Genomic DNA, 23,429 nt, shown 5'->3' with positions numbered 1-23,429 from the left:
GATCAACCTCAATTTTACTGTGAAGGAAGCAAATTCTGATAATGTCATTCAAAGCAATTTCATAGTATTTTTTATCACTGTAAAAAAGGCAATAAAATATCAATAACCTCAGGCAGACTTGTTTCAAAGTGTATTTGAGGTCAAAGATTAAACAAGGATGAAAATAATCTTTGGTAAATAATGGTGTGACTCTTAAAAACCTATTAAATAAAAGTAAATATAAAATAAGAGAATTGCTGACTCAATTGAACGAATTATGGAGTAAAAGTGTTTATAAAAGCAGATTATAAATATCATCCAAAGTTATTTTAAAGGACTTTATTCATTACATGTATTTACTTACTGAATAGGTATATAATGTGAAATAATATAAAAAGATATACAGAAGTCTCTATTTCAATTAAAACATTAAAAAATAGGCAAAACCAATCTGTGGCAGTTGAAGTCCACATACTGGCTATCCACATGGAATGAAGAAGTAACTGTTAGGGTCAGAGTATGGTTCTGGAGCCCTGGTAGCATTCTATTTCTCAAGCCAGGTGATGGTTACATAGGTACATACACTTGGTGAAAATCTTTTATGCTATACACTTAAGATTTTCATGCTTTTCAGTATGTGTGCTAAATGTCAGTATAAAGTTTACTTTAAAAATATTTGCAGTACAAAGTCTGGTTCCCAACCATGACTCTGTTTTGTGCATCTCATGATTAACTATTTCTTGTGTATCATTCTTTGATCTTCTTTAATCAAACACAAGCAAATATCAATATGCATTCTATTTTTCTCCCTTTCTTACATGAAATGTAGCATGCTGTACACTTTATTCTTTCTTTTTTTTCACTTATTACCATATCTTGGGGAATTGCAATATCAGCATGCAGACAGCTCTTGTATTTTCTAGGTAACTGCACAGTATCCCATTGGATGACTGTACCATAGCATATTTAAACAGTCACCTAATATGTTTTCTTTTTGTTTTTCAATCTTTTGCTATTACAAAAAATTCTTCAGTGCATAGCCTTGTAAATGCATTTAATATGTGTGAAGATTTTAAAATAATTTCCCTGAATTAAGATTCTTGGGTCAATGGGTAAATATATTTGCAGTTCAAAGGTTCTTAAAAGTATGTGCAGGGACTTCCCTGGTGGCACAGTGGTTAAGAATCCTCCTGCCAATGCAGGAGACATGGGTTCGGGCCCTGGTCCAGGAAGATCCCACTTTCCGCGGAGCGACTAAGCCCATGCGTCACAACTGCTGAGCCTGTGCTCTAGAGCCCTCGAGACACAACTCCTGAGCCCATGCGCCTAGAGCCCGCAACAAAGAAAAGCCACCACAATGAGAAGCCCACGCTCCGCAATGAAGGGTAACCCCTGCTCGCCGCAACTAGAGAGAAAGCCCACGTGCAGCAATGAAGACCCAACGCAGCCAAAAATTAATTAATTAATTTTACAAAAAAGTAAATGCAATATTTCTCTTTCCAATAGAACGGGTAACAAAGTACTAGCACAACATGTGCATTTCATTAAACTTTATTAAAATAAGAAAAATTGGGTATTTATTAACATTCTTCTTTCCTGCTATCATTCACATATTTTGAAATTATATTATTTATTTAATATTGAATGAGGCATATACAGACTTTCTGAGAAACTGTAATGTATGTCTTCCAAAACTAAAATCCTAGAATATGAAATTTTGTGCTATAATAAGTATTCTGGGGAAAAATGATTTGGCATGGTGACTTCATGAATGTAGACTCATGATGCATTTTTGTTCCATAAAAATATGAACTCTCACTTACCAGAGCACCTGTGCTGAGCAGAGTGACAAGGCCAATGAAACACTTAAAACAACTGTTTTCTACTATCTTGCAGCAAGTTTTCCTTATGTTCTGCCAAATTTTTCTTTTCCTGGAGTCTCTGCTGATTTGAGCAGATGAAGATCTTCGTCCATAACCTGTCAAGAATGAAACTATTAAGAACAGAAATCTAGAAAACTCATGAAAAAGTAAACATTCCAAATGTTTTGGCAAGTATTTATTTACAGAGTCTAATATAGGTGGTTTCTGACATAAATATTTGATTTTTACCTCTATTGTAGTGACCACTGCAATCACTGAGGAAAAAAAGGAAAAACTTAGCTTGTGAGTTTGGTAACAGTAGGAGGAAAGAAATTGTGAAAGGAAGAGATGACTTAGAACATCCTCTTACCCTGCTGGACAGAGTCTGAAAATAGAACTCACCCCCACTCCTACAAAACACACACATGCATACACACAAGACACACACACATCATCTTCTGATTACTACATTTTTGTATAATGCCTGAAAAGTCATTCTCTGAAGATTCACATGGCATAACAAGCATTTCCATTTAAATATACAAATATTTATGACATGGTAAGAGGTATAATATCAGTTAAGTAAATTAAATTGATCCCAGCTCTTAGGTGGCATGGGAATGGAAATTTTGATTGAGACTCTTTAAGGAGCTAAGCTTGGAGGAATTTGTGGGTAGGGTACTGGTGTATGAGGTTGAATTCTACCTTCTCGTCAAGAGAGTTAGCATAAGGAAAACGTGAGGCTTGAGAAGGGTATGATTAACAGGTAAGAGAATGAAGAATGGAGGTGGGTGGAGTTTAAAGAGACACATTTTAGAATTTTATAAAATTTTACCTAGAGTCAATTTATACATCTTTGGTCAGAAAAATATAGAAAATGTTTCCTCCCTGGTCTTGTATGATACAAGTGCTACAACTCAAGCTACCAAGGGCGGATTCTTATTTTTGAATATAGGAATTTGAACATTTAGCAATTACCATTTTGATGATTTCCAGTGATTTCAAATGTTCAGAACCTACAGTTATTTGTTAATCTTGTTAGGAAACTAATTTGAATTATAAGTCATTGAGGGTTGCATGCTACATATCTATTGAGTTGGTCAACTGACAGAAGCCCCATACATTTCTTAATATTCATGTGGTATATAAAAATACATGACCATCACGTGATTTGTTTTCCTATGAGTATTTTAAATATTGACCCCATTCCACAAGTTATAAAAACATACACACGTACACGAATTTAATCTTTTTAATAATCCCATGAAGTCTTATTATTATTCTCATTTTACATGTTAGGAAATGAGCCAGAGAGAGGGTAAATAAAAGCTAGTAAATGGTGGGCTGGCATACGAACTCAGGCTGTCTGATTTCAGAACCAACACTCTTAACTACTTCATTAGACTCCCTAGGAAGTAGGCCCTTCCTCTCTTTTCCAAATACTGACTTTTTCTTAGATATTTATTATAAGTTTCTATCAGGATTCATATGGGCATGTGTACATGTGCATGCACACAAACATGTTCATGTGTGTGTATTCCTTAGTCAAATTAACAAACTCTTTAAAATTAAAAGTATATTCAATAGTATTATTTAGGTTAAGAGAAATTTAGTCTAATTTCAATACAATTTTCAAAGGAATTAATTTTTTTCTTACCGTTTTTAAGACGCTTTGGCTTTCCACGTTCATAGACCATTTCTTCTTCTTCAGAGATAGAAATATCAACCGTACTGCATTCAGATGAGCTAGATTGCTTTACCTTCTGAAAAGTAAAATCCCACCAAGAAAGTTGTGATTAAACTTTCATCTACTCACTGTAGTTAAAGTTTATTTTATTTTCAGAAAAAAGAAAAATTATGTACAGAAAGACTACTGTCAGGAGTAAAAGACTTCAGACCAATTTCATAATTGATATTAAAATGCATACATATCTCTGGGAATTGAAGTTTTAAAAAAATATTTAAAAAATTAACTTAAGATAAAATGATTTTTAGATTAAAATTAACATATAGTTAATAACACTGTTCTCCTAAAAGATGTGCAGGCTATCTCAAATTTCTGAAAGGAAAGATCTAGGTAGAGCATACAAAAAAGAAAATTATAAATATTTTGTTCTACCTCTTTGTCTTTTGCACAGTAAGCATCAAGGAAATAAAATTAGAAGTTTTGTTTGCTTTAAACCATATACGGTCAATTGTAAGACATCATGGTGCTCAATTAAAAAAATAAAATATACAGCAGGATATTACTCTTAAATAAGCAAATCTCTTGAAAAATTATTTCATTTCCCTTTGTATTCTCTTTATTATTGATAAAATAAGGGTATAGCAATGCACTGATTTGGGAGTAGACAATAAATAAATTAATATTATATCATGTTTGAGCATTCAATGATTGAAAATTATACATTTTATATTTAAATGCTTTATTAGAGTTTGGAAAACCCTTGCACATAAATTATTTGATGACATTTTCCCAAAACTGTGTGAGTACTTTTATTCTAAATTTATAAATAAATCAAGATTCAAAATTATAAATCATTTTAGTAAAAGATTATTTAATGGCCAATATATATTGCTACATTATGAAAAAACAAGTTTCAAAATCTGATTTAAATTTTATGCTTTTATGAAATTTATATAGTTATATATTTGTAATAAAATATGAAAGCTTAAATACCAAAGAGAGTATGAATCTCTGAATTATCAGATCACATGTAATTTTATATTTCATCTTTGGTTTTTGGTATATCAACATCCTAAGCACTCTTGGGCTACACAATCTGGAAAGTGTTATAAATATATAAATGAATAAATCTTCTTTGAGTAGTTAACCAATCAACAAGACCAAATAATTATGCAGCTTAAATGACAACTTCTGAAACTTCAACATTTACAGTTATATTAATTTCCATCTTTCCTATGTATTTTCGTATCTCCAACTTTCTAATGAGATTGGCAAGAAGTTTCCCATTTCCCCATGATGTGCTATGATAAATAGTAATTTTACTGAGAAATGGATGGTAGTACATGCCTTATAGTGTTGTTATAATTTAAATAAAATCAGCTAGCACTCTATAAATATTCATAAATATTTAAGTGAAGATATAGAAGTGTGCTGGAGAAGAATACTTTTCATTTTCTAATAATGGTATTAATTAAAGGAAAATGAACCTGAGAATATGGGGTGTGACAAGGAGTGAAAATGATTCTCGGAAACAAAGATGCCTGCACTAGAAACTAGAAGGACTTTGAATAATTGAAACTTAATTCCTTTTAGAAGGCCAATTTGATAAGTTATTGCAGAGAGCGGCTGCCAAGCCAGAAGAGGTCTGGGAGATAAGATGGTGTCAGAGACTATGGGGACCTGGAAAAAGATATTCTCTGCCCTTCCCCATGCCAGTGAATGAACTAAAACGATTCTCTAGTGAGGTCCAATGCAAGTGGCTCACAGTGCAGATGTGATCTCTATAGATGTAGCTTTGAATTAAATGATAGTTCCTACTAACACGTTATGCTGCTTGCAAATGAAGACAGTAAGACTGTATCCCGTAGGGTATACATTTTAAAAGCTAAGTGAACAGCAGTATCTGCCCTTCTTTGAATATGACCCTTCTCCCCCACCACCCTGTGTTTATAAAGTTGCAAAATGTTCACAATTCAAACTGGTGGCTTTTTCCTTTGTTCTTTTAGTCCAACTCAATTATATATGCTATAATACGTTGCAAAAATGAACTGACAAGAATCTTAAAATTTTAGCAAGCAAGAAAGTAACTTAGCACTCTTCTAGTCCCATCTTATATTTTAAATATGATAAAGTCCAGGAGAGTTTGGTGATTTCTCCAATAACACACATAGATTTTAAAAATGTAGTTTTCTTCAATATGCTTTTCATCACCCCATGCTGCTTGCTTATTAATGGACAGACTATTATAATTATATTATCTGTTGTTTACTAAGTGCTTACTATATATGGGCATTATTCTATGCACTATTGAACTATTTTTCTCAATCTTTCTTTTCTATCTCCTCTAAGAAATAGATACAAGTTTATCCTCATTTACAGACGAGGAAACTGAAGCTTAGAAAGTTTAAGAAACTTGATCAGCAGCAGAAAATCAGGAGCAAGGAATGCTATAGCTAGGATTGAATGGGTAATCTAACTCGGGAACTTCAGCACTGCTTCACTTCCTTATCAACAATGCCATCAATCAACAATAAGAAATCATGATATTAAAACAACTTACTTCTTTGCTGCTTCCATCACCTGACTTGCTCTGAATCTCCTTATTGTTCAGATTTTCTATATCAGATTCTTCTGACGCAATCGGTACAGTTTCTGAGACACTGGGACTGGGGATAAGTGACTGACTCCCATTTTCGGTCATTGTGTTTTTCTCTGTGCCACTGCTTTTTTCCTTATCCTTGAGGAAATCTTGGGTGTTGCTCAATTCAGAGAGAGTATGGTCAGAAATATTCTCTTTAACATATATATCACTTACATTGTCCATTGTTTCCTCTGGAACATTTTGGTTTTTGCATAATATTTTAGAAAGCACATAATTTATTCCTTTTTTAATCCTCGTCATTGCACGCTGGAGATTTTTTGCTTCATCATTCTCTTCAGTTGTTGCAGCCTTGTATGAACTAAATGAGCTGACCAATGCCAGAAACAGGTAAAGTATCTGAATGAGGAAGTAAATGAGGTTAAATGCATCTCATTTTTTTGTTTCCTTTCAAACAACAACGACAAAATAATCTTTTAAAAAAGCAGACCTGAGATTTGAAAACAGCATACACACTACAATGCTATTTAGGCTATTCAGTTTTTGCTCATCTACAGTGGGCCAGGTGCTGTGTTAGTGGTTTGTATAGCCAGAACTCATCTCAAGGTCACAATATTCTATGAAATATCATTTGTTTCTCTTTTACAGATGAAAACCACAAAGCTTACAGATGCTAAGTATCAAAGATCACACAGGTTGAACATAAGTCTGTCTTATTCCAAAGTTTGTTTTTCTCACTAAGCCAGGCTAACTCTCCCAAAGTGAGAAAATGATTTGCTACTCCAGGTGGCTGACTTCACTTTAGCCCCAGGAAGATGTGTAATGACATCTTCATGGGTCTGCAAACCCATGAGGAATCTCATGGGGAGAGAGCTATCTCTGGTTCTGAAGCCCACATCTAACTTTCCTTGTGACGTGCAAGCACAGGGATTGGGTAGGTTAACTGATTCTCTGTGATAATAAATTTGGTCAAATAAGAAAGAGATGAGTGATGGAAGAATCATTCCTAATATTTGCAAGTTATTTTGAATTCGAGGATAGTGTGTATTTCGACCTTTACCATCACTGAGAAATAAGATCAAGGCATGTACATTTTCCAGAGAATCAGATTTTTATTTTGTTTGTTGTTGTAGGGTATAGATTATAATTTTAGATTCTAGTGTTGGAGATTTATATTGATTATTCTCTTAGACTTAAAGTAGTAATTTGAGCATTTTGTCTATTCTGGCAGTTTTCTCTCCTCTCTTCAGATATTTGAGTTTTTGAAGATTTAATTTACTTTATGCTTTGCCTATTATTTTTAAAGGGAAAGGTTCAAATGTTACACATTATGTGTAATAATATGTATATAACTTACATAACATTTTCCTGCTTGTATTTCTGATTTCTTCATATATTAAGATCTACTTTTAAAAATACTTATACTGAAAATTTATGTGTACATAAAATAAAATAGCTAAGTATATGAAGATCTGCAGCATTCATTTGTTAAAATATCTTTCAGAATTTTGTATCTATGTGAAGAGGTGAATTCTCAAGCACTCTGATAATTACTGTTTCTCATGCACATATACACCTAAAATATTATGAAGTACCCACCAAATCGTGTTCATTTCTAATGAATTACTTTTACTTCTCAATACCCAGATATTTTTTAACACTTAGGAATAGAGAAAGCTCAAATGAGACTCACTCATGGAAAAATCAAAATATTGTTGCAGTTAATAAAGTCATCAAATAAATCATCTTAATCGTAACCATAGTTTTGGTGTAGCAATAAAACAGAGGGTATAAGATGGCTCAGCACTGGAAATTTCTTGCAGGTAAGATCATCTGAACAACTAACATATATTTTCTATAACCTACAATTACAGAATCTCAATGGAAAAAAAAAAACTGAAAAGACAGTAATTGAATGCCAATATCCCCAGAATAGTTTGATTTTCTCCCACTAGTGTCCCATTTTGATATTAAGGCTTACTTACAGATAATCTGGGCAGGGGCTCCATGGCCCTCGTAGGAACTAGACTATTAGCATCTCTATCATTCTCAAAGGACAAAGGGAAAGACCAAGTATAATTTAAGGTAGTTGGTTGTTTTTTTTCCCTTTGTTTGGTTAAGTATTGTCCACAGTGAGAAAAATGAAAAGGGTGTTTAGTAAGAATTTCATGACTATAAGCTTCATATGAGTAGAAACCATGTTTTCTCTTAAATAGACAACCAGCACAATGCTAGGCACAAAGTACATGATAAAAAATATTTGTTGAAAAATTAATTAAGTATGGAATGAATGAAAGAATAGATTTTTGTGTCAGGATTTGGAGAAGGAAAAATTATGCTACAGCAACTGTATATTTAAGAGCTTACAATGTAAGATTTCTTATATCTTAGACACACACACACTTCCCCCTATATATATATATATATATATATATATATATATATATACAGTAAGAGCGTTAAAAGGCTGAAAATCAAGTTCAAAATGCTCTGGAACTGTGATCTAAAGAAAGAACTTTATAACACTGTAAAATGCTACTGCTTTGTTTAAGTGCGCTCTGAATTAAAAATAGCCTAGTCTCCTAAAAGATTAATAGGAGGACTCATGATCCCTTCCTTCATGGAGCCTACAGTTTAATAAGGAAGATAGACAAGTACATGAACAATTAAACATAATGTCAATGTGTGCATATGACAGGAGTATGCCCAGGGTAAACAGAAGCAATGAGGAAATGTGCTGATACAATGGAGTCTAACCTGTGATTTTTTTCCCCACCTTTTGGGAGATGTGCTTGACCTCTATGACTTAGGAATAAAACGTAAATATTGAATCTCTTTTTTTTCCTGTAAGAAGAATTTTGTCTTATAAGCCATTTTTTTCTTGAAGAAGTAAAAGGTAATATCACTCCAATTACTGGAAATTTAAAAGTGAAAGTACTTCCTCTTAGTTAATGCATAACAGTTTTATAGATCAGTGGTTTTCCAACTTTGCTGCACAATTTAATCAAATGAGGATTTAAAAAAAATCGTGATGACCAGGTTATGTCCACATACCAATAAAATCAGAATCTCTGGGAATGAATCCAAGACATTAGTTTATTTTTATTAGTTCCCCTGGTAATTCCAACGTGCAGTCAAATTTGACAACCAGTGCTACATTTAAGTGCTTCTTAAAATTTAATGTGCATACAGATCACTTGGGGATATTGTTAAAATATAGATTCTGATTCCACAGGTCTGGGATGGGATCTGAGAGTCTTCATTAATAACTATCTCCCATAAAACCAAAGCTACTTTGAGTAGCAGGTTATAACCAGTGCTATCCAATGGAGATATGATGCATATCACATATGCAATTTTCCAGTAGGCACACTAAAAGTGTAAACAAAAACAGGTGAAATTAATTTTACTAATATATTTTATTCAACTAAATGTATCAAAATACTATAATTAAAATACATTCGATATAAAAATTATTAATGAAATCATTTACATTCTTTTTTGGGAGGTAAGGCTTCAAATTCAGTGGGTATTTTACACTTATGACACATCTCAAAGTGGACCACTCATATTTTAACTGATCAATGGCCACATGTGGCTAGAGGCCACCATATCAGATAGCACGGTTATAGACCACTGGCTTCCATAAGTCCACATTGTGAAAATGCCAGACTACAATACATCAGTTTTTCAAGGAAAATTTTAAAGCATGGATTACTTACCAATAAGTTTCCAACTAAAATCACCATCATGTAAAAAGGAATACAACTGAATTGGCCTGCTACCTTAAAGCAATCCCATAAAGTTTCTATCCACTCTCCACAGAGAATCCGGAATACATTCAGGAAGGAGTGGAGGAAATCATGCATGTGCCAGCGTGGAAGTTGACAGTCTTCATCTATGTTGCAGACGTATATTTTGTAATTTGAACCAAATAGCTTCAGGCCAAGCACAGCAGAAAAGAATATGAATGTGAACAACAGCAGGACCAAGTCTTTCAGGGCCATCACTGAGTTACCAAGAGTCAGCAGCAAAATCTTGAAAGTTGGCCAATATCTCCCCAATTTGAAAATTCGCAACTGATAGAGCAATGTAAAACCCAGAATAAGAAATAACAACAAAAAATCTGGTCACTATTCATTACGATGTACATTAAAATTTTTTATCAGCATTATACACATATACATATGTAGTCTTTAATGTAATATTCAGTTTTGAGCATTATTAATACTAAGCACTGAAAATTCAGTTTATGTATAATTCTTAATACATCTTACATATTCTATAGTTTATTACTGTAAATCCATGTATATTTTCTTCTATTGATCTGTCAATTCCCATTCAATATTACACTATTATAATTATTCTAGTTTTATGTTTTAATATCTGGTAAAGCAAGTATCCATTCTTTGTTTTGTTTTTCACAGTGTATTGAATATTCTCCCACATTTTGACATATAGATGATGCTGGAAAAGTCTTCAGCTTCCATTGAATTCCATTGACAGTTCTATTGTGTATTTACCTTTAAAAATAACATGGAAGACCAAACATAACATGCTAGGTTTAGTCTGAATATTTCATTTCTTTTCACCAGATTAAAAAAATTTTATTTATATGGCACAAAATCACCTTAATATTTGGGTCATCTAAAATCCATATATTATTTTTATATGTGCTATACCTTCCTCAACATTTTCTGGTATATAGTTGGCTTTCTGGACTCAGGGGTAGGACTTAACATTTATCCATGTAAAACTTAATCATCTTAGGGCTTCCCTGGTGGCATAGTGGTTGAGAATCTGCCTGCCAATGCAGGGGACACGGGTTCGAGCCCTGGTCTGAGAAGATCCCACATGCCGCGGAGCAATTAGGCCTGTGAGCCACAACTACTGAGCCTGCGCGTCTGGAGCTTGTGCTCCGCAACTAGAGAGGCCGCTATAGAGAAAGGCCCACGCACCGTGATGAAGAGTGGTCCCTGCTTGCCGCAACTAGAGAAAGCCCTCGCACAGAAACGAAGACCCAACACAGCCAAAAAATAAATAAATAAACGTAATCATCTTAGATTCAGTCCATTACTAGTCTTTCAGATATTTTGATACTACCTTTTATTACATTGTATTTCCCAGTCTTGTTTCATCCATAAATTTGATAAATACAGCTTTTATATTTTTCTCTTACTCATTAGACAAGCCTATGGATAAAGATTTAAGATAGGATTCTGAAGAATTATTTGGATAAGATCAAATCTACTTAATTGTTCTTGATATCTGCTACATTCCTTCAACTTGTTACCAAGAATGAGACAATATATTATTTATCAAATGCCCAACATTTCTATAAATATCATTCTAATAACATTATTTCTTTGCCTAGTTTTCTGATGCTTTTACTACCACCTACATTGCAGGCATATAGTGATTCTGACTTGATAATTTTCTAATAACATTTTATTGGCCTGACCGTTCTTCTTTTACAAAGTTTTCTACCCTACATTTAGAAATACTCACCTGATTCTTTAGTTACACACTGGCATTCAGCTTCTGGGACTCTTTATTATCCTGCTTCTCAAAACTGACCCAGTATTCCTGACCCTGCTTTCTAAAACTGTATCTCAAATTTGCTGTATATATGGCGTATTTCCTTTAATGCCTGAGCCAAACAACAGCATTGGAGACTACTTACTCTTTTCTGGGTTACTTTCTAAGCTTGTTACATATGAATTAGTTCATTTACTACCTCCAGTATACCAAAAGGATAGGTATTACTATTCTTCCCACTTCACGTCTGAGGAAACTGAGATGAATTTTTATAAAATAAAATTTAGGTCTTGGATTCTACTTACCACCCTGAATGATCGTAAAACAGCCAGTCCATGACAATGTGTTACATAAAGTTCTACTAAACCATGGAACACAATTAGGCTATCATAAATGTTCCAGCCTACTTGGAAATACCCATATGGATGCATGGCAATTATTTTAAAAATCATTTCTGCTGTGAAAATTCCAATAAAGACCTAAATAAAACAAAACATAGAGATGAGAATATAATTCCAGTAGCTCTGTCAGAACCCTCACACGCAGAAACTGTAAATTTTCACTGCCACCTTTTTCATATTTCCTCTGTCAAGATCTGATTAGTTTCAGAGTCTGTATTACAAGTACAGGCTCATAGCTTTTGTTTGACAATCTAATGTCAAACATCGTGTAATCTTCAATTACTTTAATAAAATTCATCCTGGAAGAAAACAAAAGAATATTTGAGAGTGAAAATCTTTTCATTTTGAATAGTTCCTTTTGGGCTAAAGAGTACATATTAAGATATTTAATTTTTAAAAGTGTAAAAGAAATTTTTCAAAAGTATATATGATCCAGAAAAAAAGCAAACCCATGGAAATTGTCCTTTGAAAACTACACTGGCAGAACTAACTAAATTACTGTTTTGGTATCAAGTAAATGTATAGTTCAAAATTGGTAGCAGTTGGCTGTTTGTATTAGTATCAAGTAACTAAACAACAATAAAAGCAAACGAAATTAAACAATATATATTTGCTTGAATGTGACTTGTTTTTAAACTCATAGAAATCTTTGTCTTTTGTATTGTATGTGGAAAGAAAAGATGGGCGAATCTCAAAAATACCTTGCCAAAAGGATAAGCTCCAGTCTAAGATTAGGTGCAGTTGTAACAGAATTCAAAATTCAGGTGTCAATGAAGGACTTGTGTCTGTTATTTCACCTCTGCCCTACCTTGATCTAGGGGCTACCATACCAAAAGAGGGGATATTTGAGAAGGGAGAGGAAATAAATAATTTCTACTTAACCTGACTGCCATGCAGCTAGCTAGAAGTATTAAATTTAAACGGACTCTAGCTATAAATCTATTCAATGATAAGAATATTTACAAAGCAGGGCTGGGGGAGGTGAGGTGAGAAAGCATGAACACAGTACTTCATCTTATACTCATATAATGCATTTGCAACATTTTGGAGTTATAAAATAAAATAGCAGGGATAATGATGACTAAAGAAAAGTTGAAATTGCAAAAGAAAATAATGTACAATGAGAGCCTTACCTGGTTTTCAATGTTGAGAATATTGTTGGTTTCTAAACTCATTGGGTAGTGTTCTAAGGCCAAAAAATGTACATTTAGAATTATGCATATGGTAAGGAAAAGATCGGTAAATGGGTCCATTATAATCATATGGACAAACTCTTTCAACTTTAACCAACAAGGAGAACAATTCCAGATTAAGAAAGTTTTAGCAAATCTATACCAACAAAATGGGCATCTCTTCCTGGATTTTCTAAGTTCTGAAATGAAAGAATAGAAAAGTTATGCATTAGCTAATTGTTTATTTAAGCTCTAACTAGTAGAAATTTTTGACTTTTGCATGCAAAGGGAGGTTTGAAGCTAGACTTCTGATTTTGTATTAGCAAATAGAAATATTTTGTATTAATAAAAATCTGAGCAAAGTAACTTTCTTCTATTTTATTCATGTTTTCAAGTTAGACAAATGAAAATGAGACAACGTATTAGAATCAAAACATAGGAGTACCTCTCAAGAAAAACAAATATGGAATATAACTGAGAGTATATTTATAATTTTAGATTTACATGCTTTACAAAATAATGTCTTTCAATATTGTCTATAATAATGATTACTAGTTATATATATTTAAAAAGCAGAGACAAGTATAAAAAGGACCTTAATAGGTTAATGTTATATACACCAAACTGTATTTGTAGTTACAAGGTAATACTTCATGTTGTTTTCAGTGTTAAACAAAGAAAATACCTTGGTACTCTTTGGTTCCTTTTCCAGTGTTTAAAACACTATGCTTATGAAATTTTAAAGTATTGTTTATCCTAATAGTCTCATGTTATTCCTTAAATTTTAGTTATTATCATCTAAAATTCTGAAGAAATTGGAGGATTTCCTTAAAAGTGAATCATATGGGGACTTCTCTGGTGGCACAGTGGTTAAGAATCCTCCTGCCAATGCAGGAGACACGGGTTTGAGCCCTGGTCTGGGAAGATCCCACATGCCACAGAGCAACTAAGCCCATGAGCCACAACTACTGAGCCTCTGTGCCACAACTACTGAAGGCTGCGCACCTAGAGCCCATGCTCCGCAACAAAGAGAAGCCACCACAATGAGAAGCTCGTGCACCACAACGAAGAGTAGCCCCCGCTTGCTGCAACTAGAGAAAGCCCGCGGGAAGCAACAAAGAACCAACACAGTCAATAAATAAATAAATAATTTTTTTAAAAAGTGAATCATATGAATGGTACCTTCCATAGTGTCTAAATATTTTTTACTTTACCTTCTTTATGTCTGATAGTAGCATCATCCAACATATCCAAAGAAGTAATCATAGAAGTTGATGATCTTTTCTTCATTTCTATTTCTGTAGTCTTGGTCTAAAAAGAAATTTGATGAGTCTAATACTGGCTTCTCCCCTTTGTATATCTAAGACAATAACTATAAGACGGCTTATAACCTTCTTTAAAATGCTGATTCTTTCTTCCAAAAGCCTTTCTGTGTTCCATAATTTGCCACTCTTTACACTATAGATATTATTAAACTGACTTAGGATTATTTGGAAAATGAATGTGTACTACTTGCAACTCAACAAAATCATTTTATATTATGAGGTCAACTATAAAAGGAGAAAATCAGAGAATGATAGTGGTATTACCCATATTTGACAAAGAATTCAGTGTACAGTTTAGAATTATTGTGGAATACGCAGTTGGCAAACGTGCTACTGGACAATAACACCTTACATTTCTCTAACACCTTACATTTTTTACTTGAGGATATGTTAACTATGACTTTGTAAACTCTCTTGATAAAATCAATTATTTGGTGTTGAGATGATGAAACATGTCTCATGTAATATCAGGTAATAGAATGAATTTTAAAGGATATTTTTGTTAGAACATATTTGATACTTCCAAAAACGAATCACTTCTTTCTGTCCCTCATGACTCTTGAGTAACGGTTTTAAGACACCCTCTGTTTTGCTGATGTGTTACCGAGTTAAAAAGAACCCTTGCATTGGAAAGGCACTCAAAACTCCTCGGCTTCGATGCAGATGTTACAAGTTCTACACATTCATGATTATCACAAGTATGGCCCCAGATGTTTCTAGTGACCATGTATAAATTTTGTATTTGAATTTAAACAGTAAGAAACTGGCAATGGGTAGATGACATTGCACCATAGAGCCCCCAACAGTTTTTACACTTGGCACACACAAAGAATAATAATATTTGTATGCTTGTTAATTTGGTAAATAGGTGAGCCTAATAGGTGAAATAAATAGTAAATAAATTTAAATAGGTGAGGCAGCTTTTGAATAGAGATAACTGGCATGGGCCTGCTGCTGCCCTAACACTGAGGGGATTCATGGTTGAGGCTCACTGAAAACCCATACCCAGAACACCCTGGCTGGCAGGTTCTGCTGTGGTCTATCTGAAGTCCCAGAGTAGATATCAAGGGAATCATCATGTTCATCTCATTCAGTAGGAGTCAAGTCCTTCTAATTTAAATACTAGAGCTAGAGGAGGTAAAAACCAACTGTACTACATACTGAGTTCCATCAGGAAAATGACAGATTCTTTAGGTCTACAGATCTCTGTTGCCTCACTTTTTTTTTTTTAAACTGAAAAAGTAAGCAAAAGCTCAGGATGTGAAGCTAATTTATTTATTTAAACCAATGCTTATTCCAGAAAGTATTTTCTTTGCTGACTTACAAGGCTACATAAAATATGTGATCATTTATATAATTCCAAACTTCCATGAGTTAAAAACCGACAGAACTATAATTTTTGTTATTAAAGTCTGATAGGAATTTCCCAGGTGTTTCTTCATAAAGATGAGACTTTGTCATATCGTGAACGATATCCTCCACTATATTCTTAATACCAAGGAATTACTTCTCATAGAGCTGCTTGTGGTAGTGACGGTGACAATGTTTGATGAATTTACAACAAAGAGCAATCCAGTTAAGATCATCATCTGTGATGGGGGGAGCAGTGGAGCGGGGAGAGTGATAACATTATTGTTGAGAGAGTCAATGCTCATTACTGATTTGGCTTGAACTATGGATATGTTTTAGGATACAAAATGAACAAACCACGTATCAGTCTAGTAATTATCTCAATTGAACTTCTCAATAAGTGCCCATACGTTGGCCAACTCCTAAGGATACACCTAGTTTACAATGTAAATTGAAAGGATTATGACTCAAAAATCTTCTTTTTGGAAGTTTAAGAGCTAATAAGGATATATGCCTGAATTTTAGACAATCCAGCATTAAAATTAAACTGGAAGAACGGGCTAGGATTCTTCTCACTGCTGATTTCAATTTTCTCTCTGGAGGGGAGATATGAAAAAGGAAGAACCCAGTCATACTCCTGGCATTTAGCAATGAACACCTGAAGTGTTCATCTTGGACCCAGACTTCCTCTCTCTACTGCAACCCCACTGGCCTTTTTAATTCTCTGACTCATCCTGTTCCGTCCCGCCAGAGAGAACGGACTCATTCTTCAGATCTCAGTTCAAGTGCCAAGTCCTCAATAAAAACCTTTTCTGACTCAGAGAAATTCTTTATTACAAGTTTTCAAAGCACTAAGTTTCTCACTTTTATAGCACTTCCCATATTTTCATTTAATTTTTTTAGTGGAGAATAATACTCACCAGGTACCCAATAGGTTGCTTCAACCATTAATGACATTATACTTTCCATTTTTCATGTATTACTCACTCTACTTTTTTCCTGAAGTATTTTAAATCAAATTTCAAATATCATAAAATTTCAGAATAAGCTTTTTAAAAAGATAACCACAACACCATTATCACAGTCAGCAAAATTATTAATTCCTTAATATTATCCAAGACCCAGACCATGCTCAATTTTCTTTCATTTCTCAGAAACATTCTATTATAGTTGACTTGTTCCAATCAAAATACAAAATGATATACATTTTTTTTTGGTTTGCAGTTCTACTGATTATCATGCTTTTAAATTTATTTAGCCTGTGTGATTTGTTAAAGACACTGAATCACTTATATTGTAGAATTTTCCACATTCTTAATTTGGCAGATTATGTCTTTTTAGTTTAATTTAATGCATTCTTCTCTCTCCTATAGTCTCTGGAAAAAGATGGTTAGATCTAGAGGCATATTAGACTTAGCGTGGATTTTGGCAAGAATATATTGTGGTGTTTTATGTTTCCTATTTCATAACATCAGGAAACATAATGTCTGGTGGTCCTAAAGTTACCATTTATTTTTATAGTTTATCTCCCCATTAGACCATTAGCTTCATGATGATAGACACTGTATTTATATTTATTAATTTTAAAATCTCCAATGCTTAATACAATGCCTAACATACAGAATATTGTCAATAATGTTTAATTATACAGGTGAACTGTAAGGATATCAGTTTAGATGGGCAAAAATTTTTTTAATATTTATATTCCTACAGTTGTATAAATCATTCTTTTCTAAGGTTTTGCCAATAACTGACAATTCATAGGAAAGTTTCACCTACAAACTGTGTAACTGATGAAATAATATTGTTTCAGTGTTGATTCTCCAGAACAGTGATGGTAAAGTGATGAAAAATGGGTTCTCTTTCTCAGTGTTGAGAAATCAATTACCAATAAATATAGATCAAACTTTGTAACTGGAACTTCTCAATAAAGATTAAATTTGAGAATTTGTGAAGACACTAATTATGTGTCTGGCACATAGTTGACACTCAATAAACATTATATACTATTATTATTATTATTATTATTACTTTAATTATCCCTAAAAGGGGGACATAGTCAAAGACTTAAAGAATTTTATATTGACAAGTATTCTCCATATGGACGACAGTGCCTTCTTGCAGTTGTCTTCTTGTCTTTCCTATAATTAGCCATTACCATTTTTTCAGTTGCTTAGTATATTCTAAGCAGTGCTAAGTGCTTTACAAACGTTTATTTAATTTGAATCTCACAACAACCTATGACACAGATATTATAATACACACCTTACAGATAAAGAAGCTGAAGTTTAGAAAGGTTAACAGGCTTGGCAAATATCATACATCTATTAAGTGGCTAAAATGGACTTAAATCTATATTTATCTGACTGCAAAACTCTAATTTTAGCCAATATGATCTACTGTTTTCTTATAATGTGAGAATATGAAACACATATGTAATTTCCCAGTAATTCCAACATTGGAATTAGAATCTGTCTAGGGTTAAATCAGGTTGGTCATCTAAAGGGTCCTCAGTATGTTCCATTTTAAATTCTTCACTGTCCAGTGTTTTCTTATGTATAAATAAAAAAGGAAAAGAAAGCACATCTTGTGAAAATAACTTTTATTCTCATTTTCCCAGAAAACTTTTGCATGACAAAATGTTCTAGTACTCTTCCAGGAACAGAAACCTTTTATAATTGAAAGAATTTAATTAAAACCAGAAAGGCTTTATGTGATCCAAATAGCCAAAGGAATGGAGATATTGGGAAATTAGGGAATAATCTAAGTTCTTCATAAGCAGAGCTAATAGGGCATCTCATCTGGAATAAGAGAAGTATTGTGCTCTTGAATGCATTTGTGTGTAGCCCTTGAGATTTGAAATGCCACTTCAAAACAAATTACACATTCAACATATCATTCAGACTACAATCATTCAATCTGAAGGACCTCAGACTCATTTCTAGAGACAGAAAGCTTTTGTAATTTGTTCTTCTGTGACTTCCTCATGGGTGATATGATGGCTATATTTGATAGCTTCTTTTTATACATGTTTTCTTCATACCGTCTGTAATTGATTCATTTTTCAATTGTATGCATTGAAACCTCATAGATACACATATCTATCAATAACTTGTCATTTGGTATGATCCTATATCATATCATTCAGACCCCACTTTGTAGTGGAATGACTTTTCTAGAGCTTCTTTACTGATGACAACTTAATGAAAGGGTTATATAACAGGGAAGTTAACATTTTCCTCTTTTTGGCCCAGCAGGGGTCTTTGGTATTAATGAACTTCTTAGCCAGTCATACTACACATTCCGGAGTGAATATTTTGCCCTTTACTTTTCCTCAGCTCTTTTTATCTTTTTATGTGAGAGGATCCTGGATATAGCCCCTTTCTATCTTTTGTTTGCTCCGTCAATCTGTCCTTTTTACATCTACTAGAAAATATAGTTCGAGTATTTTTCCCATGTAGACAATCTTTATTAGCAAGTGTTAAGAGTGCAAAAATAAATATTCCAGAAGGATGGAAAAGAAGGCAGGGCATGGCCCCCCTCCCGCAAGTGAGGGTCCTGTAACTAGGCTAAGTGGGGTGGGAGCACTGGACTTGCTTGTGATCACTTTGGGCCAAGCACCCTCCAAAGAACAAGCTTCTTGGCAGGGGGACTGCTCACAACACAGAGGAAGGGAGCAACACCTCAGAAGAGGCATGGGTTCCGTCCCCCTTAGGCTGCTTTGGCTTCTGCCCACTGCACACCTTGACAGCTTCTGGGTAGGGATATTAGGAGACTGAGCTAAACCTATCCCTCTCTAAACCTAAGAGGAGGTGTGAGCTAGCTAGGTCCTGTGGAATATAAGAAAGCTACTTCTGGTTGCTTTCCTAGGTCCTGTTCTCCTTTTCTGCACACTTATGGCACAATTTAGATTTTTAAAGATAATTTTCTACAACTTCTTTAATGTTACTTCTGTGAATACTTTTAGATTCATGGGCAAAATCTTTTGCTATGAGGCTAAACATCTGAAAATATATTCAAACACAACACTAAGGTCATTGAAAATTAGAGTAAAACTGTATTAAATTTTACTGATCATGGATTTAATTATTCCACAGGTAAAATAACTCCTTAGGTCAGGATGCACAGTGCATTTCCTCTTGAACGAGTTAGAAAGTCAATAAAGTAAAATTTTTTCCTCTTTTTACAACTTCAGTACTATACTTCGATCCATGCTTTTAGTACTTTCTGATTTCTAAATTATGGAAGGCACTGTCACTTTTGAGTTGAACACTGAAATTTTCCAAAGCTAATTCTGATGTGCTGTCTGAAGCAAGTTTAAATTAATAAATTATACCTGCATTAAGAGAAGTCAAGTTCAAAAAAATGTATAATATATCCATAGTTTATCAGCAGTAGTAGTATGCATTTTGGAGCAAAAACAAAATCTTAAACATGTTGGTCACTCTTACCACACCACACTCAGGAAAGAATGTTATGTAGCAAAAGTGAGCCCTCCTATTAAAATCACTTATGATCTTGTTATGTACCACACACAGATATTGAGCATCTATTAGAAGACAATATGCTCCAAGAAGATAAACTCTGACTCCAAAAAAGCATTTAAAAAATCTGTACCTCTGCTGCTTTATTTCCTTCTTGAAGTTCCATTAAAGCCTGCTGAAGCTCCGGCTCAATCTTCTTAGCTTTTTCAGCAGCTCTCTGCTTTTCTTCTTCACAGGAGATAGCAAGTATGCCTAAGAACAAACTTGCCATATAAAAGGCAAACCAAAAACTTATCACAACAAAAAATATCATGTAGACCTTCCCAGAAGCATAAAGGATCTAAGGAAAGGTGGAAAACAGGACAGAGAGGAAACGTTATTTGTCTTCCTGTAATCTGTTATTTTAAAATGAAAAATGAAATTTTGTTATGAAAATAATTTAGTTATAAGTGGAATGTAATCACAAGACAGCTTAAGTACTGGCTCTACCTGGAGAAATAAATGAAAGCTCTTCAATTTAGACATATATGTAAGGTACAAAATATATGGTACAAAACCAGGGAAGAATTTAGTAATTTAATTAATTCAGGCTGAACATCTGACTTTTATGTCTTCATTAACAGAGTAAACATGTTGAAAGGAAAAAACTGTCATCTTTCAATAAAGAAAGCTGGACAGTCTAAATATGAAAGATTATTTACTTTGAAGTAGAATCTTTAACTATACGAAGTGTAATAAAGTCAAAGAATGACTGTTTGGAGATTACTTTCCTCTGAACTTTATGGAAACATCATAATGAGGTACAAAATCAGGTCTATTCAAAGGGGTGAGGAACAGGAATATTTCTATATCTGTCGGAATACCTGCTTTGTTGACGAACCTCTAGACAAATCACAAAGGAAAGTTATATCATTCACTTATATGAAGTCATTTGTGGATAGAAAAATACAAAACTGTAGATTTCCAAACTGCGCATTGACTAGCTTTTATTTCATAATAATTACCTAAGATATATCAGAAAACTTTTAAATTTATAAGTAGATATGACAAATCTAAAATATAGTCCACTGATTTATCTTCATTGATTAAAAGTATATGAACCAATTTCAAGAAAACAAATGGGAATAGTTTTAATTTTTAAGTATTCATTTGAATCAATAGACAGGTATTTACAGAAAATAATGTGTTGATATAACAGAGTTAAGAATGTTTACAAATTAATACGACCTTCTAACATTTAGTCAGAAATAATTTCTTATTAATCTATAGTATGTTTTTCTTTAAAGGTATTTTTAATAAACTTGATTATCCCAGTGAGTCAGCTATTTAGGATGTCGTTAAATATTTTTCCTACTAAATGGCTGTCATTTACAGTATATTCAGGAGTTAGTAATAGATATCATGGAGTACACTGCAGGATATGTATATTAATAAATACTTTATGGTTATTATTTTATTAATTCTGGGCAAAACGTTCGTGTGGTATTTACCACATAGAAAAGAGATGAAAATTAGACAGGCAAAGATCTCATAACTGTGGGGGAATGCCTGAATTCAAAACTTTTGCTCTTTCCCCTATATGAAGCTAATGGAGAATAAAAGTATACAATCTTATTAGAATGGAAAAGTATACAAATTCTAGTTCTATTATATTTTAGCAGGAAATAGGGGCTAATTATACCCCTTTGTCATAGATTTGTTATGAAAATCAAATGAAACAATGTATGAGACGATCTTAGCTCATGGCAAGTATGCATTACGTTAACTATTGCTAAACATAACTCCATTCCATGAGTATTGACAATCTGCTTTGTTCATTTCCGTACTGATGCTGTATCAAAGAGTACTTGGGTCAAATAAATATTTGTTGAACGAACGGAGAATGATATCCTCTAAAACATGAGCTGTACTCTTTGGGAATAATTACCAAATTTCCCTAGTCACAGTCAGTTTAGTTCAGTAGAGCAATGCTCAGAGTAAAAACCAAGTCCAAATCAAAGCAAACCTTATCTACACTAGTCAATAAAAATTTAGAGTACAATAATGATGAAGGTCCTGTAAGACTCCAGCACCAGGGCACTCCCAAACTGATTTCTCATTTCACTGGTTGTATGAGAGGATTTCCTTTAGACCAATGTTACCAAGAAAATTAGCTAACGCACTTTGAAAGCTGTAAAAAAAAAGGCAAGACATTCACTATTATATAAAGTAACATAACCCATGAATATTTACTTATATTTTTGTTTATTAAAACTTCATCAAACATTTCTATGTGTTAGATGCTGAGAATACAAAAATTAAAATAAGACCAAATACTTCTTCTTAGGTAGTGTATCTCCTAGTGGGAGGAAATGCTGAACAAGCAATTAAAATAAGCACTACCTGAGGCAATTACAGGGTACCATGGAATTCTGATGTAGAATATGTCCAGCTCTAAAAGAAGAGGTTGGGGAAAAGCTCAAAAACGAAATATAGCTTGGAGGCAAAAATCTGAGGCATGAGACTGAAGATGGAAGAAACTTGAATTTGTACACACTGAAACAAGAAATTACAGGAAAAGGTCATTTAGGAAACAGCAAATCTTTTTGACTCAAATAAAGCAGAGAGTATATATTGGGATATTTTTGGGAAATGAATCTGGCAACAAATGCTGAGACTAGATTTTAAAGGGCACTATGGACAATGCATATGGACTTTGAACTTCATCTCACAGAAATTTGGAAATCACTGAAGGATTGTTAGAAGGAGAATAACATGATGAGATTATTTTAGAAATAAGAAGTTTACAGTGTTGTGGTGGAGGCATTGATGCTTGTCAAAATTTTGGGAAATAACAATATAACTACTCTTACAAAATTAGAAAAATATAGTTTGCATAAAGAAAAAAATCACTTGTAATATTTTAATGTACTTTTACTAGAAATATAATTATACTACAAGCATGTTTGGTTTACTTGATTTTCATTTAATAATATATTATGAATCTTTGTGCCAAAAATATATTATATTATCCTTATCATTATTAATGGCCT

The 23,429-nt window shown here is 33.3% G+C and overlaps 1 protein-coding gene across 1 annotated transcript in view; it reads right to left on the bottom strand.

Annotated features, from left to right (window-relative positions):
- The window catches only part of SCN7A (sodium voltage-gated channel alpha subunit 7), an 87,883-nt gene that overhangs the window by 24,023 nt on the left and 40,431 nt on the right, over positions 1-23,429 (bottom strand). The window contains exons 10-17 of the mRNA XM_027129258.1: positions 20,531-20,737; positions 14,453-14,549; positions 13,200-13,438; positions 11,971-12,144; positions 9,850-10,206; positions 6,089-6,526; positions 3,499-3,604; positions 1,803-1,957 (exon numbers count right to left, since the gene is read on the bottom strand). Of these exons, the coding sequence (XP_026985059.1) occupies positions 1,803-1,957; positions 3,499-3,604; positions 6,089-6,526; positions 9,850-10,206; positions 11,971-12,144; positions 13,200-13,438; positions 14,453-14,549; positions 20,531-20,737 (1,773 nt within the window). The remainder of the gene's footprint in view (positions 1-1,802; positions 1,958-3,498; positions 3,605-6,088; positions 6,527-9,849; positions 10,207-11,970; positions 12,145-13,199; positions 13,439-14,452; positions 14,550-20,530; positions 20,738-23,429) is intronic.

The sequence above is a fragment of the Aethalodelphis obliquidens genome, unplaced genomic scaffold (genome assembly GCF_003676395.1).
Source record: "Aethalodelphis obliquidens isolate GAN/ISIS:26980383/991018 unplaced genomic scaffold, ASM367639v1 scaffold2, whole genome shotgun sequence".
In the NCBI taxonomy this organism is placed as follows: domain Eukaryota; kingdom Metazoa; phylum Chordata; class Mammalia; order Artiodactyla; family Delphinidae; genus Aethalodelphis; species Aethalodelphis obliquidens.
Note: the sequence above shows the minus strand (reverse complement) of the source record. Positions and strands in the feature narration are given on the sequence as shown.